At 36.8% G+C, this 16,684-nt stretch overlaps 1 protein-coding gene across 1 annotated transcript in view; it reads right to left on the bottom strand.

Moving 5' to 3' along the window:
* Positions 1-3,537: 3,537 nt before the first annotated feature.
* Positions 3,538-16,684, bottom strand: part of LTN1 (listerin E3 ubiquitin protein ligase 1) — a 29,696-nt gene continuing 16,549 nt past the window's right edge. Inside the window, exons 16-30 of the mRNA XM_033051889.1 lie at positions 16,420-16,621; positions 15,383-15,542; positions 15,110-15,214; positions 14,705-14,847; positions 13,893-14,028; positions 12,651-12,795; positions 11,352-11,565; positions 10,845-11,082; positions 9,987-10,061; positions 8,974-9,160; positions 8,363-8,534; positions 6,862-7,082; positions 6,172-6,366; positions 5,370-5,537; positions 3,538-4,592 (exon numbers count right to left, since the gene is read on the bottom strand). Coding sequence (XP_032907780.1) covers positions 4,530-4,592; positions 5,370-5,537; positions 6,172-6,366; positions 6,862-7,082; positions 8,363-8,534; positions 8,974-9,160; positions 9,987-10,061; positions 10,845-11,082; positions 11,352-11,565; positions 12,651-12,795; positions 13,893-14,028; positions 14,705-14,847; positions 15,110-15,214; positions 15,383-15,542; positions 16,420-16,621 — 2,424 coding nt within the window. The 3' untranslated portion in view covers positions 3,538-4,529. The remainder of the gene's footprint in view (positions 4,593-5,369; positions 5,538-6,171; positions 6,367-6,861; positions 7,083-8,362; positions 8,535-8,973; positions 9,161-9,986; positions 10,062-10,844; positions 11,083-11,351; positions 11,566-12,650; positions 12,796-13,892; positions 14,029-14,704; positions 14,848-15,109; positions 15,215-15,382; positions 15,543-16,419; positions 16,622-16,684) is intronic.

The following is a 16,684-nucleotide window of genomic DNA, read 5'->3' as shown; positions in this document are numbered from 1 at the left end:
AGCAGCTCAGGCCTTGCCCTGGTGAGGCAGTGCCCTGTCCTAGAGCCTGTGCCCCATCCCACTGTGGTGCCAATCACAGGCACAGCACACGTGATGCTCCCCATCTGCCTCTGGAGTCCCTAACCCAGTTCCTGAGTGCCAAATGACCAGAAGTCCCTCCCAGGGGAAGGGCCCAGGAAGGCCATGAGGTATTGAAGGCTGAACATGAGGTAATCACTTTGTCTGGACCCTACCTCTCCTTGGAGTTTCTATCATCATTGGAACCCAGGAATGGTAGCTGTATGCGTGCTTTTCTATATTTTTTCTTTCTTTCTCCTTCTTCTAATTCCCTCTTCTTGGAATTTTGGGTAACTTGAAATCAAATGCACTGGAAGTCTGCTAAGTTGAGTGGGCCAAACTAATGCTTTGAGAAGTGTTTAATGTTGATTGAATGTTGCACTAAATATTTTGCCAAAGTTCTCTAAAGTTGCCAGTAAAGTCTTTTGTGTTGTTTTGACCTCTTGAGAATATCTTGTCGGTATTTCTCCTGTGCATCTAACTCAGAGTACACGAACAATTGTGAGCCCTCTTAAAACTCTTGTCAAGTGAGTTGCTTGGGGCCTTACCGTGGTGGAAATAACATTTAATATCTTCCAAAACATTGTGAAAACTGAGCAATGCTGATCTTCATCAGTGAAGAGGTTATCTGCGCCTCAAAAGGCACATGCTTTCAGTCACCACCTTTTGTTTCCCTGCTTCAAGAGGCACAATCTTTCTTTGCTTACCAAAATTAAGCTACTACAGGCTCCTGTGCTTTGCTTCTCTAGGCTCACATGTTGCTGAGGTGCTTTCAGTCTAGCTACAGAAATCTCATCTTCCAAATCAAACTTGGCTCTCTGGGGTTCTGCTTAAGTAAAGACTCAGCCTTGCTGTACAGGTGAAATAAACCATGTTTAGATTTCACACCTCTTAATGGTGTGAAATGGATGGACATTGAGCCTCCTGAATGTCTTCAGACTCTCCACTACAAATATTATGGTATGGGCAGAGTACTGCAAAGTATCCTCAAGAACAATATTGTTTCACATGTATGTATTCTCTGTAAGGATTGCCTTTGCCTCCTTCCTGCAAGGTCATGTGAAGCCATTAAGAGAAGGTTCAAGCTTTTTGTACTAATACATTACGGCTCTTCAAATAATGGCGGTTCTCATTCAGTTTAAGACCAACGAAGTACAATCTGGATGAGAGAAACAAAGTGAACTGAAAAGAAAGAAAAAGAAAGATAATGAGGTGAAATGAAGGAAAATTAATGAAGTGCAATGAAATTAACTGAAGCTTAATTAAATTATATTAATTGAAAATGAGAGATTTCATTTCCTTTCATGAAATGAAGAAGTTACATCTCATTAAAGGAAATTAAAGGAGAAACCAAGGAATTAAATAAAATTAAAAGAAAGAAAAGGAAATAAAATTAAAAGAAAAAAAAGGAAATATAATTGTTTAATAATGCTGTCTTGACTAATTCTGTGGCTGTTGTGATGCTCTTATATGTTATAAACAAGTCTTCCAGAACTTTCTCTCTTTAGGACTTCTATCCCTGGATCCAGAGCACTGTACATGTAAGTATAACATGTATAAGTGCAAGCATAACTGTTGCATGCAATAATAAATAATGTGTAGCCCTCAGATATATATTCCTCATTCTCATGTTTTAAAAACTATTATTTTCACAAATAAAAATTATCTTAATTCCATAGATACAGAAATCAAAGCAGAGAGAGCCTGTTGAGCATTTCTGAGATTATAGTGCAGCCTGGGGGAGAAGGGGGATGCACCACCGCAGAGCCTGAGCTCTTTACATTACTTTCTGTAACAAATAAGTAGTGTTGTGACTAGAAATCCATTTTCCCATTTCTCAGACAAATTGCTAAGCCTTTGCTTGTGTTTGCTGGGTTGAATCCTAAATTTTAGCCACTGACTAGTCTCATGTTCTGATAAGATTAATGAGCCAGGTGGTGGCAGGAACTGAATTTTATTAGAGACTTGTGTAAATATATATACAAGATGTACTATGCAGAACTAGCACTGAAGTGGAAATCCTGTACTTCAGCTTGTAGACCATTAAAACTTCCTATAATTCCTCCTCTGTGTAGCTATGCTGGGTTTAAATTAATACTCTGAATCAGTAGTGCTCCTTTTGATGTAGGCACTTTTACAGGTCCAAGGCACAATTAGCAAGTTTGTTTCTGTCAGAAGGAAATGGTGTCCTTCTGAACACAGAGGTGAAGCAAGGGTCTTTCCTGTGCTGGGTGCTGTCCTTGGGTCACCAGAGTCCTGTGCGGTGCTCCAGGCTGGGGGCAGAGTGGCTGGAAAGCTGCCAGTCAGGAAAGGCCATGGGGATGCAGGTCAAGAGCAGCTGCACATGAGCCAGGGGTGCCCAGGTGGGCAAGAAGGTCAAGAGCAGCTGGCCTGTACCAGCAATGGTGTGTCCAGCAGGGCCAGGGCAGTGATTGTCCCCATGCCCTGTGCTGGGCACTGCTGAGGCACCTCCAATCCTGGAGACAGTTTTGGGCTTCTCATTGCAAGGACATTGAGGTGCTGGAGAGCATCCAGAGCAGGGAACTGAGTTGGGGAAGGGTCTGGAGCACCAGGAGTGGCTGAGGGAGCTGCAGGGGCTCAGCCTGGATAAAAGGAGGTTCGGGGGGAATTTCTCACTTTCCACAACTCCTTGACAGGAGGGTGCAGCCAGGCGAGGACCAGGCTCTTCTGACAGAGAACAAGGGGCAGCACAAAATAGAACAGCCTCAAGTTTCCAACAGCACTGGGGGAGGTTTAGATTAGGTATTATGAAAAAAGGGTTGTCAAGCTTTGGAACGGGAAGTGGCCAAGTCACTACACCTGGAAGTGTTTGAAATCCACGTGGATACAGCACTTGAGGACATTGTTTAACAGTGAACATGGGGCTGGTGCTGGGTTGATGGTTGGAGTTGAGGACCTTAAAACACTTTTTCCAACCTTAACTACTCCATGATTCAAGGCATGCTCTTACTGTCCTAAAATCTTCTGGGCAGTAGTGTGGTGAATGCACTCCCTTTTATTCCATACTACAAGGAGGATACTAGTATGGAGTAATCCAGATGAAGAGTACTCATCCATGAAAAGGTATTGAGGTATCTGCCTTCAGATCAGTCACTGACCTTGCAAAGAAGCCATTGAGAATAACCAAAGTGATGAAACAGAGGCAATGCCGGAGTTCTAGCATCAGTAACTGTGAAACAATACAGCTTTTTCCCTACTCTTCTCAGTTAGACCTTCTCGATACCAGCTTTAAATCCTTTCCCTTCTCACCTACTTGAAACAAAAGGTCAAGGAACATCTCCTCTGGAAACCCAGCATTACACGTTAAAAATATAGACTTCAGTTATCAATAGCTAAAAATCTAAAATAATAGCTGCTGAGGTACAGCCAATTGACCATGCTACAAACTCAGCATCTGAAAATTTATTAATTTCTAAAAGTTCATCACACACAGGAAGAGACAGCAATCCAGAGACTACAGAGAGTGACAAAATTTATTTATTTATTCCCCACCTTTATTGACTTTTCAAAGAAACCCACCACAAATACCACCCAAGTTGGAATACACTAGTATGCTACCACTGTTTAAAAAAAGGCATGAAAAAACATGTATAGTTGAAGGCTATTAGATTCTGATACATCTGCATGTTCACTTAAGAGTCCTTATTATTCTAGGACAGTGGAAGTACAGTAGACATTCAGTGACAGCTAATTTGCCAGCTCAGGAAGACAAACAAGGACTGATCAGTGTGTCTGCCTTCTCTTTAAAAAGCCAATCAGCAATAAATAGATGGTGTCATTCATTGTCATGCAGGAATGATTGTGGTCTCTCTACTTAGTTGGGCTTCTGGATTTTCATGATTTTAGGCTACTGGATGGTTGAGGAGTTTTGGGAAAAATAAACTTTGAAAGGTGAAAGTTCAGTTTATTAGAAGAGGCTATGTTTCAATTTTATGCTTTAACAGATTATCACCATAGTTTTGTGCCTTAGTATCTAACAGCAACAACATTCTTTTTTTCCCCCATAAAAGGGACTATTATGAATGCATTTTAATCAAAAATCAAATCTTTGTAACACCTATGTTATATTCAGCTGTTGTATTAAGAGGTATAACCTGGGTTAATTACATAACACCATGTTAGAATATGCCTAAAATAAAAGGTTTTAATCAACTATGCCGTGGCTTAAACACCAGTTTTCAGACATAACCCTGCATTATTTCTGAAATTTTTAATATATCTTAAAAATATACCAATTAAAATAAATTATTGTTATATATTTCTTTATATCAAAGAAGAATCTTCAAATTTACAAAAAGCCAGTCCAGAGGTAAATATGTGTTATATTCCACTAGTGAAGAATTTAAAGTAACTGACATTATTCCCAAATAGTTAACTTCTTTCAACATACAGTTTATTGCCTGCTCTTTAATTGTTATTTAGCTCACAGAAAGAAGGAAGAATATTTTGTTTCACAAGAATGTCTCTCGACAGAGCGGACAGGTGGATTTGTTGCTGGATGAGAACCATTTGTACTGAAAAAGAGAAATACAATTGTTTAATATACAAAGCAGAGTATCAGAAACACTAGCACATCATCAATAATAACCATTATTGCCAGGGACCTGTGCTGTTGAGCTGCACCAGGGCAGGTTTAGACTGGACAATAGGAAGAAGTTCTTCACAGAAGGAGTGATCAGGCATTGGATGGGGCTGCCCAGGGAGGTGGTGGAGTCACTATCCCTGGAGATGTTTAAAAAAGACTGGATGTGGCACTTAGTGCCATGGTCCAGCTGACAAGGTGGTGTTAGGTCATAGGCTGGACTTGATCCCAATCAAGGTCTTTTCTAACCTAGTTAATTCTGTGAATGTAACTACCAAAACATTAACTATACTTTTAAAAAGAACAATAAGAAACAGTAAAAAAACCCTTTTCACTTGTACATGTATGCATGCGTGTATGTACATATGTATTTGTATATAAGACACACTCAGCTGTGTAGCAGCTCTTCTCTCATTATCTGCCCTTACATCTAAGTACAAAATCCACAGAAATAATTTGAGTGCAGGCAGTCCCAAATACTCCATTGACAAAGTGGAAAACTGTTGGTAATACAGTAGAAGTTTCTGGTTTAAACTATATGGATAGCCAGGTTGGATGGGGCTTGGAGCAACCTGGTCTAGTGGAAGGTTGCTTCCCTCTCAATGGCAGGGGGTTGGAACAAATGAGCTTCAAGGTCCCTTCTGACCCAAATTGTTCTATGATTCTATGATATTTTGCCTATTTAAAAATATTTACTCCAGGTACTTACCAAGCAAGCTGAATGAAACTTCTTCTTGCATGTTCTGCAAGCTTTTTTGGGAAGAGAATAGTTTGAACCATGAATGACTGAAAAACAGATCATGCAATCTTCAACGCCTTCAAAACGTTTATCCACATTATTTTTCCACAAAGATAATCCTTCCATAATACTTCCATTCTAAAAGAGGGAAAAGAGCTGTTAATACTATAGAACTCCTTTGGACTATTCCTATTGTAGTCATAAAAACATGAAGGAAACAAAGCCTGAAGAATTTATAATCTAAAATGACATGCAATACATGCAGGGCATAACTTATAAAACTCTGATCTACAGAAAAGTGAGTATTCATCAGAGCAGGAAGAGTGTATTCAGGAGCACTTAAAAAGGGATTTTGCACTTTTCAATCACTGCTTTGTTTTGTTCTAACCACAGATGATGCAATTTCAGCAACCATCAGTCTTTTAGAGAATTCCATGAACGGGATTTTTGATTTTTTGTTCTTGTTTGCTTTGTGATTTTTTTTCAAATTATAGTTGAGATGGTACTGCCACACAGGACAAAAAACTGGTCCACATCTTAAGAGATCTAAATTTTCAACTTGAACTCTGGATTTAGCAGGACCTAGTAGGCTGATCATTTTACCTGTTTCTGTATCTGGAGAAAAGCAGATGGTAAGAGTGACCTAATGAAGGCCTTTGCAATTTAATGAGATCTATTACACAGATCTATACAATACTGCATTACTAGGAATACTTTTCCTGCTATGAGGACTTTTTAAGTTTTAAAAACTAGGAGCTTTATTTAAACTCACCTGATGTGTAAGATATGTGCTTAACTGTAGCATCCAATTGCGCCACTGCTGTACAGCCACACCAACCCTCTTTCCACTCTCAACTGTTATGGATCCCAGTGGGTAATTTGATGGAAGCTGTATTATTAGTTCAATAAAGATATCATCAACAGAATAGGTTGCAATGACTTCTCGTGCTGCAGATCGAGCTTTTACCTTTGAAAAAAATACTCATATTAAAAAATGCCACAGAGAGGTACTCCAGCATCTCTAGTTTTTGTGAGTATGTATATATATACTATAAAATGCATTACTATACACATTATATTATTTTCTTACATCAGGTAAACACTTTTGTTAAAGAAAACAAAAATCTATTCATACTTCAGTAAACTAAAAAGAAATTACCAGCTACTTTTCAATCTACTCACATCTTTTAATAAACAAAGTAGGATATTGATAGCAATACCTTCCATCTACTTTCTCAACTTCTTCAACATTGTAAAATCCATTCTTTCATGCTTTTCCAAGCAGAATATTAATAAACATCAAATTAATTGATATCAAGCAAAATTATGTTTAATCAGTCATTTAGAACAACAAAATTGAAATCACATGAAATAGAACTATAGTCTGCTCCTGACAAGTAAAATTTCTTGAAATGTTTGCAAAAAACTCAAGTAAATAAAAAGAAAGGACAAGAAGTCTTACTGTCATGCCATTAAATAACTGTGTGCTAGTCTGAACAGAAGATATTTCCTGAGAGGAGAGCACACTGCTGACGTATTTGCTTGTGAATTTATCCACAACATTGAAGACACGCTTCTCACAGCTATTCCACCACAGCCTCACCATGGCTGGCAGATCTTTCAGTGTTATATGGTACACAGAGCAGGCCAAATGTGGGATCTGGGATGACAGCATCCCTGTTCCTGGGAGGGAAAGAAAAGGTGTTGAAATACTCTTAATATATCAGTCACAGATGTTGGTGCCTCCACACCACACACAAAAATTCTGATTCCAATAGAATTGTGGTAACGGGACCTTCATGTGCATGTTTCTATTATTGCTATTCTAAGGGCTTGTTTGACTCAGCCCTTCTCCACCAGGCCAGTTCCTTTGCTCCTTAGCCTGAGACACTCCACACCTCCGAATTCACTTCTAATTAGAGACTGAACTCCAAGTGGACACCAGGAATCAACAACAATTTTACATTGTAAAAATCATGAAACACTGACTTTGGAGTGAACAAACAATAAGGTGTTTGCAGGACAGCTGAGCTTTGCAGGCATGTATAGAAATGGCCTCAAGTTTCACCAAGTTCAGATTGGATATTAGGAAATTATTCTTTGCTGAAGGAGTGGATTACCCCTGGAACAGGCTGCCCAGGAAGTGGTGGAGTCACCATCCCTGGAGGTGTTCCAAAAGCATGCAGACAGGGCACTTTGTGAGAGGGTTTAGGAGGCACAGTGGTGTTCAAAGGGTGAACTTGGATCATCCCAGAGGTCTTCATGATTCTATGATGAAATAAGGGAAGTCTTTCCCTTGGGATGTCACGTTAGTAATTCTTTCTTACTGTCATCCAGATAAATTATTCTGCAACATACAGTGATTTCCAAGCAAAAAATTAAGAAATGGAAACTCCTTTTCCTTGCTTATACCTGTGTAGGTACATAAAAAAATTTTCAAAGAAGGGATTTAAAAATCTAATTCTCTTTATGTTTCTCAGCTAAAAAAGCAATATATATTCTCATCATAACTGATTAACTTCTGAACAGCATGACAAAAGCAACACACAATTTAACATCTCAAACATTTAAAAATATATATTAAAATATTTTAATCTTTTTAATTTATATATTAAAACACAAGAAAATATTGAAATTTTATTTAATATTTAAAAATATCTCTAGAAGCAAAGCAATGGTTCCTGAATAGATCACACATTTCTAGTGTTTTAGAATGTTCAGGATTCAATATTAGCAATGTATTATTCTTGGGTTTTGTTTTTCTTGGTTTCTCTGATAAACATATCAACTTTGGTTAAGTTTCAAATGGGGAGTGTTAGCCAAAGATTATTAAACATATGTATGTGTTTGTCTCTCTGTGTATTTGTTTCACAGGTAAGATTTTCTAAGTAAATATTTTTAACAAAAAAAACCTTATTTATATATAACAACTTCTCAAATGCACAAATACAAGTTTTACTAACCTTTGACATCTAAACGAAGCTCTTCAGTAAAGAAGGTTTTTGTGTCCTTATTTGGAGCTTCTGAAGTTGACCCAGAAAAGACAGGGTTTTCAGGCATGAGCCTGAACAAGTGATAAAGCAGTTTATTCAAGCTTTTAGTTCTTCTAAGGTATTGTGAGTAGAGAACTCGCAGCTGGTAGCATTAAAAAGATTCACAAAAAAACCAAAACACAGTAAATACAGCTTACTCTGTAAAAAGTACAAGTATGTCCTTGCAGGGAGGAAGAGCAACACTGTGATTCAGAACAAGTGTTTAGAAGAGAAGTTTAGTTCTCTGCACCATTATGAATGATTAGAAGATTATAATATGTACCCAGCTTGTTTGAAAATGCAAGAAAAAACAGTATTTTCATGAATCTTAGTTCTTCATTGCTCTAATTTTACCATCCTCAAATACAGCAGTGCAGAAATCTAAGTCTATTGGTGCTTTCAGAATCTTCACTAATTTCAAAAAACAAGGGACAAGACGTTACATAATTAAAAGAAAAAGGTTGGATGAAACTTTGTGACTGAAACTAAATAAGTAGGTTAAGAAATTCAGTTTTAAAAAAAAAAGGACTCTGAAAATATACCTGAGAAGAAGCTGCTTTAAAGAAAGCTAATGTTAATTTCCAAGTGAGAAGATACCCTAGAACAAGGCAGAACTCATCACTCAAGGGCTGAATAACTGCAAATTCTCCAACCGGAATGCACTCCAGGATGTTTTCAAGCAAGAGTTCTTGAGTGGCCAGGACAGACATCAGAGCTGCTGGAGGTGATCTGTGGAAAAAAGTTATCTGTAATAGTAAACTCAAATCCTGAGCACAGCATGAACTGAATTTATGTTCATAGCCTTCCTAGAAAGTCATGAAAATAAAGCCATGCACACAGAACATAAAGTGAGCCTTTTATTACAGGAAAATTTACTCTTTTTAAAATTTCTTCTTTTTCCTTGAACGGGATAGTTGGAGTTTTTCTCAGAAGGCAAATTTAAACTGAATCACTTAATTTGGGTGTAGTCTATGAATGAATTGATTTAACCTACATCATGGATAGCTGCTTTGCTTGCTTTCTCTGGAGTCACACCAACAAAGGAGCAACTGAACAATGATCTCCTAATCACTGCTGGCTCTGGGTTGAGAAGCCTTTTGCAAGTATGCAGTTAGGAAAGATATTAATCATTGGGCTGAAGTTAAAAAGGAATTTTAACCAGTTACTGCATTCCCTCTTCAAACCAGAGACTTCACTGGATTCAAGCTGTATAAAATACACGGGTTAATTTTGTTCAGTTTCAAGTAACTGAAATTACCTGTGCAGATGGACACATCCTGAATACAAGTACAAATTTGCCAAGATTTTCTCATATAAAGCATATATATGGCATTTAGTCCAGTAACTGCACCTAAAAACAACTGCAAATACTGTCCCCAGTTTCAGTGCAAAGACAGATAGGACCAAAATATTTAATATTTTAAATATTTATAACCTTATTGTCATAGCTATGCAATCTTCTGGCTGACAGCTACTCTGCTGCAAATTTCAATCTTTTAACACATTTTAAAAATATGGAAGACAGTCTTATAAAAAGTGAGAAAAAAATACACACAATGCCAATTCCTCTTCTTCATCACCATACGACTTGAGATCTTCATCATCAAATTTAGGCAATTCAGGCATTAATCTATAGAAATATAGAAAGGAAATCAGGTTTCATTTAAAAATAATTTTTAATAAACTATTTTAATATATGTGATGCATAGTTCTTTGCTTATCAACATCAATACTACTGACAGGCAAAACAATAATGGCAGTTATTCCTTAACAACAACACAGAATCTTTCAGAGACATGTCACCATTGCAAAGATGGTTCATGAGTAAACATCCTTGCTCACTTCTCTTTCCAGATCTCTTACTTTTCCTGACTCATGCTAAAATAAAATTCTCCATCAGAATAAATCTATTGCAACTTTATGCCTCAGTATAAGTGAAAGATAATGGTGGCTGGCTTAAGCCACCTGCCTTACAGTCTGCATTTTGGGGAGCCAAATGCACATATTTTCAAATTCTATATTGTCTCTCTAGGTATTAAAAATACCCAAGAAGTTCACAAGAATTCTACCTATCTATATTCACTTTCTTACCTAAATTAGTGAAAATAGAAACATCATACTATTTAATGGTAGTGTCAAGCCCAGATCAAACCTGGAATATTTCAGTTTGCATTTTGGGATTCTACAAGTGCTAAAAATAAATACCTTTATTAAGTCTGCTACTACAGTTAACTTTAGCATTTAGATTTTTATACAGTGCCCTCCAGAAAAGAACACAAATTTCCCAATTAAGGATTTTCTCCCATAAGGGAACATGATTTTGCTACAACTGCATATTCTATAGCACCGTTTTTTAAAAGAAGGGGCAGGAGGGTTGGGAGGCAACAAGAATTAGAAATTTGTTGTTTCTTACTTATGAAGCATATGGTAGACAGAAACCTGTACAGGTCGAGCCCGGAAAAGCAGCAATGGAGAGAGTGTGTTCAGCAGGGTCTGGAGTTTATCTGGAAGATTTGTCTTCTGGCCTGCAACAAACTTGGGTGGCAGCTTGTGGTTTAACAACTGGTCCTTTGAGATGTAAGTTAGAGCTTCACCCAAAGATGATAACACAGAGTTCTGAAAAGAGCCTTCTGATGCATTTTTGGTTTCTCCTATTTAAAATAAGACAAGCTGTGATGCAGAATGTATGGATGATACCATAAACAAGCTCTGCTGGAAACAAGACTGCACTAGGCAGGTTCCATCTCATCTTAACAATCTCTATTTTACAGGCAATCACTTTACCAATTAGCATGTAAGTGTTAAAAAAACTGAGTTGTTACAAACTCTATTTACATTATATGCCTGTAAATTCAAAACTGTGGCCTGTTCAGTTCTATTTCAGAACAGCCTGGCTGTTATCCCCTTGTAATATACTTGCCTGTGATTTTCACCAACAAAGGTAACAGCAAATTGTGAATTCCCTCAGAGAAGAATTCTTTCCATTCACTGACCAAGTTCTTAGGAAGATTTGCAGTAGTGTCAGGAGCTGCAGCCTCAAAGTAAGCACTAAGGGCAGATGCCAAGTCACAACTGACACAAGCAAAAATCTGCACAAGCGGGACATGGTAAAGCAAACGGCTTTCACTTGTTGTCTAGGAGGAAATAAATACAGAGGAAGATTCCTTAACCATAAATTTGCTTTAAAATATGTTTCACAATTCCTGTCTACACCATGAAGTGTAATTTCAAATACAATTCAGTTGCAAAAACCATTTGAAAATTATTCGGAGCAGGAAGGTGTGTTTAAAAATAGAATTTGTACTTTAACAAGACTTCCTGAAATTAATTTCCAAGTCTCACCAACATTTTGAACCATGGATTGTTTGCATTATATAACCTTCCTTATAATGACAAAAAGAAAATTCAATGGACAACATGCTACTAAAAACTGGAAATTATTGAAGTGGCTATCAGGAGAATATTTCCTCTCCCCCAACAGAGCTGCTTTCTTTTTATTTTTGTTCTTACTAGTTCTGCCAGAAAGGAGCATCTTTATCAATAAAAACATTCCCTACTTAGTCTATACAACAAGATTTTCTTAAAAGTTTTTTGTCTGTTTTTAAACAAAATACATAGTTCCAAGGCACACACCATTAGGTAAGATTAATCCTGAGATCAAGAAAGGTCACATGAAGTTTCCAGCCTGCCCTTCTAAATGCATAGGTGACAAAGAATGAAAGATTATGTATCTTTATTTGATTAGTCAAGAAGTAGTCAGATGACTACTGACACTACTGATCTCTTTCCTAACAGCATTAAAATATAACTTTGCTATTTCATGTATTGAAATGCAGACATTGCTTTTTATTCAGTTAATTTTGATGCATCATGTTAGACTGTGTCTTAAAGGAATATCATATTTCAAGACAGAGACCTACAGCAAACACATTCCAAAATTATTCTCCAATTACCAATACCATTATTAAATATCATATTAATCAAATGAAGAGTGAGCTGATTTTATCTGCGTACACACACAAAAAAAAAAGACAGTATAATTGCTTGTCCTTTTAAACCACATATGACCTTTGTCCAAAGTCCAACATAAACAGGATTTTGTGCAATTCTTTTTAACACTGTGTCAAGTATTTGGTACGCCGAGATTACAGTGTCCATGCACATGCAGGGAATAATCAAAAAGGTAAGTACATGAAAAGTAAAAATGTTTCCATATTACCTCTAACCAAGCCAGCATGGAGCACATCAGAAAGTCCCACTCACTATCAGCCAAAGGAGCTGTGGAGTATTTCAGCAACAAGGGAAGGTAACGCATCATCTCAATGTTGAAACCAAGCAATTGGGCACTTGCTTCTTTCAGATTGCTGTAATAAAAACACAACCAAAGCTTATATAGCTTCATATTGTAGATGTGAGTATTTATATTCTTGCCTTCACTCCTCCTTACAGGACAAATTTGTCTGGCACCACCACGTTGTGTCCTATGTGCTTTTGATATTCTGTCTTTCAAAGGTAGAGTGCTACATTAGCTGCCAAGTCTAAATAAGATTCCTAAATTATAGATTCATACATTTCTACAATTTACACATGTGCTCGAGCAATATATTACATAAACTATGAATTTTAGCAATTTTAGTTAAATCAATGCAAGAAAAATAATAATTTTAAGTTACTGATTTAGGAAAAAATATTAGTCCCCAAGTGTCCAAATATTATAGGTTTGTTATTATAGTTTTAGATTATTAGGAAGAAATCCTTCCCTGTGAAGGAGGCCCTGGCACAGGCTGCCAGAGGAGCTGTGGCTGCCCCACCCCTGGAAGTGTTCAAGGCCAAGTTGGATGGATCTTGGAGCAACTTGGTCCTATGGAAAATGTCCCTGCCCATGGCAGGGGTTGGAACTGCATGAGCTTTAAGCATGAGCTTCCAATCTAGACCACTTTATGGTTTTATAATTAATTTCAAACTTTGTTGCCTGAATTTTTCTCAATATAGTAAAAAAATAAATCTCAGTATATTTTCACTCCTTGCTGGAAGCTTTTCAAGTTACATTTTTGGGTCCAGAATTTTAAAAGACAGACACTTAAGTTTGGTATGCAGTCTTCTTCCTGCTACCAAGACAAGCAATCAGAACTTGGAACTGAATATCCAGCCAACACTTACAAAAGTTGGTCAGTTCTGAATGCATTCGAAAACAGTTGGCATCTTTCAAAAGCATTTACAAAGCTCCTCAGTTTCCCAGCCTTCAACCATCCAGGTAATTTTCTGCAGTATGAGTTAGTAAATACCTAATAACAGATGTACTAAACCAAGGTTTCTACAAAAGCTAAAATGTGCAATATTAGAGCAGTAGACAGCACTTGTACAGATTGACTTTGTTTGAATTAATAACTAGTCTGTGTTTTTAAACTCATGTCTTAGAAATAAGAAAAAAAAGGTCAAATTATCTCAAAGTTGTACCCACCAGCTAAAGAGAAAGCTGTCCTCATTATCATTTTTCCAAGATATTATGATTTTCAGTATCGAAGGTAGTAGATGATCACAATCAATACTTCTATCCTTCAAGCAGGAGTTCAAAATGGAAAGACACCCAAATGCTCCTATGACAGAATAAAAATGTAAACTCAACAGTCTTAACTATAAAGACAAAACAAACATTAGAATGTGTGTTAATAGAACTTAATTTTAATATTGTAAGACAGCTGGACAATATCTAAGCTTTCTTCTTTGAACACTCAATCCACAGATATCATATTCAAAGCAATATCAGAATACATCTCAACCACCTCTTAATTAATTTTCCACAGCTGCACAGTTAATGTAATGCAGTTTTCAGCTGGAGGAGCTCCTCAAAAATTATATGTAACCTGTGAAAGAGTTCTTGGCAAAGCATCTAAAGACAATCACAACCAGTTGACAATAGTAATAATTTTGCATGCTGTGTAAAGCCTAAATGGTTCACTGAAAACTTTGATATTTACAGACATGCTTAAATAAGATAGATTAAACTAGAAGTACAGCAACATCAAGATGCTTTAATAATATCAGCCTAAATCTTTTCATTCTAATTTTGTATCTGGCACTAGAGCTTGTACTTCCGGAATGAGGCAGAAAATTACTATGCCAAACAGTCTAGAAGAAATAGGCAAATTGAGAAAGCATTTCTATCTAGGAAAAGCAATGTTATAGTAAATATGTTTTATATAAAAGCAAACATTATTACAAGACAATGTTCTCAAATTCTAATGAACTAGACTGAGGTAAGAACATACTCACCATCAGTGCTGGAAAGCTCTGTCTGTGTACATGTCATAAGTTTGGCCACACAATGGAAGACAAGTTCCCTCTTCTCTTCCTCAAGTAAGAAAGGTGATAAACACTGAAGTGTGTGCAATCTGCCCTCTGTTAATGGAAGGAACCTATTCATATAAGCAAAACATCAAGAATGAAACAAACCCAAAAACTGAACTAGGAAACAAAGTATCAGTTAGTTCATAATGATGCAATATCCTCTGATATAACTAATTTCACATCTAAACCCAGTCTGACTTTCACATCTTCCACATGCATCACTTCATTTTCAGTCTTCAGTTGTCAATGGTCAGAATCAGGATCATTTCACACTATCAACATTCACAACAAACTGCAAGTTTATAGGCACTAAAGGCATTATTAGGATACCCTTCTGTTGTCTTGAAAAGTTCTCTCCTCTCCCAAGATACAGCATCCTCAGCACGGATCACTTTGGCCATGGTTAAGGACCAGAGTCTTCCATGTTCCTCTGATCTTCAGAGAAGAAGAAAGACGCTGGTTAATATACACAGAAGCTCAGGGTTCACCACAAAAGCATTTGGATGCATTCTGAATCAACACACAGATGGAAATACAATGGCACTCCATACAATACAAACTGTGAAGACAGAGCTAAGAATTGTTTCACTTGTTCTCACATACCTGTCAAATATGGTTTGCTGCAGGCTAGCTGTACTAGTCAGAGCACTGAACTCCTCATATGTGATGTGCATCTCTTCCAACATGTGAAGATACTCCAGAAGTAGATAAGGAGGATTCTCCAATTCTTCAATCCATTGTAATGAGTACAGCAGTTCTGCGACTAATTAAATAACAGCTGTTGTTTATAAAAGACTACTGACTTGCATAAGCAAAAATTTCAAGTCAAGTTTTTGTTGGGTTTTTTAATAAGTTTTTAATGCATTAAAGAGATTATTTTTACATGCAATCTCAGGTGCTTCAGAGCATGAACTGGATATTTGCCATTGTATCATAACATACAAGAGAAAAAAGGCTACAGTAGATATTCTAGATATTCAAGACATTTTAAAGCAAATTAAGCATGGCATGACTCCTCTCTGTTCTCCTCCTTTTCTGTAATATACCTTTCTTGTAGACAAGGCAATCAATATCTAAGACCAGAAGAAAATCAAATTTCATAAGAGCTAGCATGTGGTTCCTTCATTAGCTTACAAACACCCACACTAAAAAATTACACTTCTCATCATGGTGAGATTTTTGGAGATAGAAGTGTTGATTTGATAATGTTGCATTTAATTTGAGTATTCTTGAAAATAAAAGGAAACTAGATTCCACTTCATGGAATTAAGAAAAGTTGTTGTCTCAAACTATCTTTACATTATGGTTAAACCCTCAAGGGAGGGATGCAGTTCTTAGCACCCACTCATGCCAATGCATAGTGTGTTCTGGCAGTGAACAAATCTGAAGTTCATTGAAAATTCATACTTCTCCCAATTCAAAGTTCTGTTGAGATGGGATATATATAACCAAAAGAGGTCCCAGGAATAAAAAAACTACTTTTAAAGGAGACCTAAAATAAACCCCAAAAAAAGGCAACAAAAGGTAAAAGGATAATTGGATAATTTCTCATACCTATATGCCAAACTTTAACTAAGCATTTCTAATTTTCAATTCAGATTACAACTACTACAAAATAAAATTTTACCATTATAACTTACTTATATTATCAATTTTCTTTCTTTCAGCATCATCATTTCCATGGACTACACTATTTTTCAGTTGAAGTAGTACCATTTTACTTAATAAGGCTGAAGTACACAGATGGTCTGGAAGTTTAGTTGTGCCACACAGCTTGACACTTGATCCCAGAGGTTCACAATTCATACTAAGCCTTCCTTCCAGAAGAGGCTTGTGCATCCACTGTAATATGTGCATAAAAAGAATGTGAAAAAAATACTTTGATCTGCTTCACCTTGAAAATTC

This window comes from Catharus ustulatus, chromosome 2, assembly GCF_009819885.2.
Source record: "Catharus ustulatus isolate bCatUst1 chromosome 2, bCatUst1.pri.v2, whole genome shotgun sequence".
Classification (NCBI taxonomy): domain Eukaryota; kingdom Metazoa; phylum Chordata; class Aves; order Passeriformes; family Turdidae; genus Catharus; species Catharus ustulatus.
The sequence above is the reverse complement of the archived record's forward strand: the minus strand, read 5'-3'. Positions and strand labels throughout refer to the sequence as shown.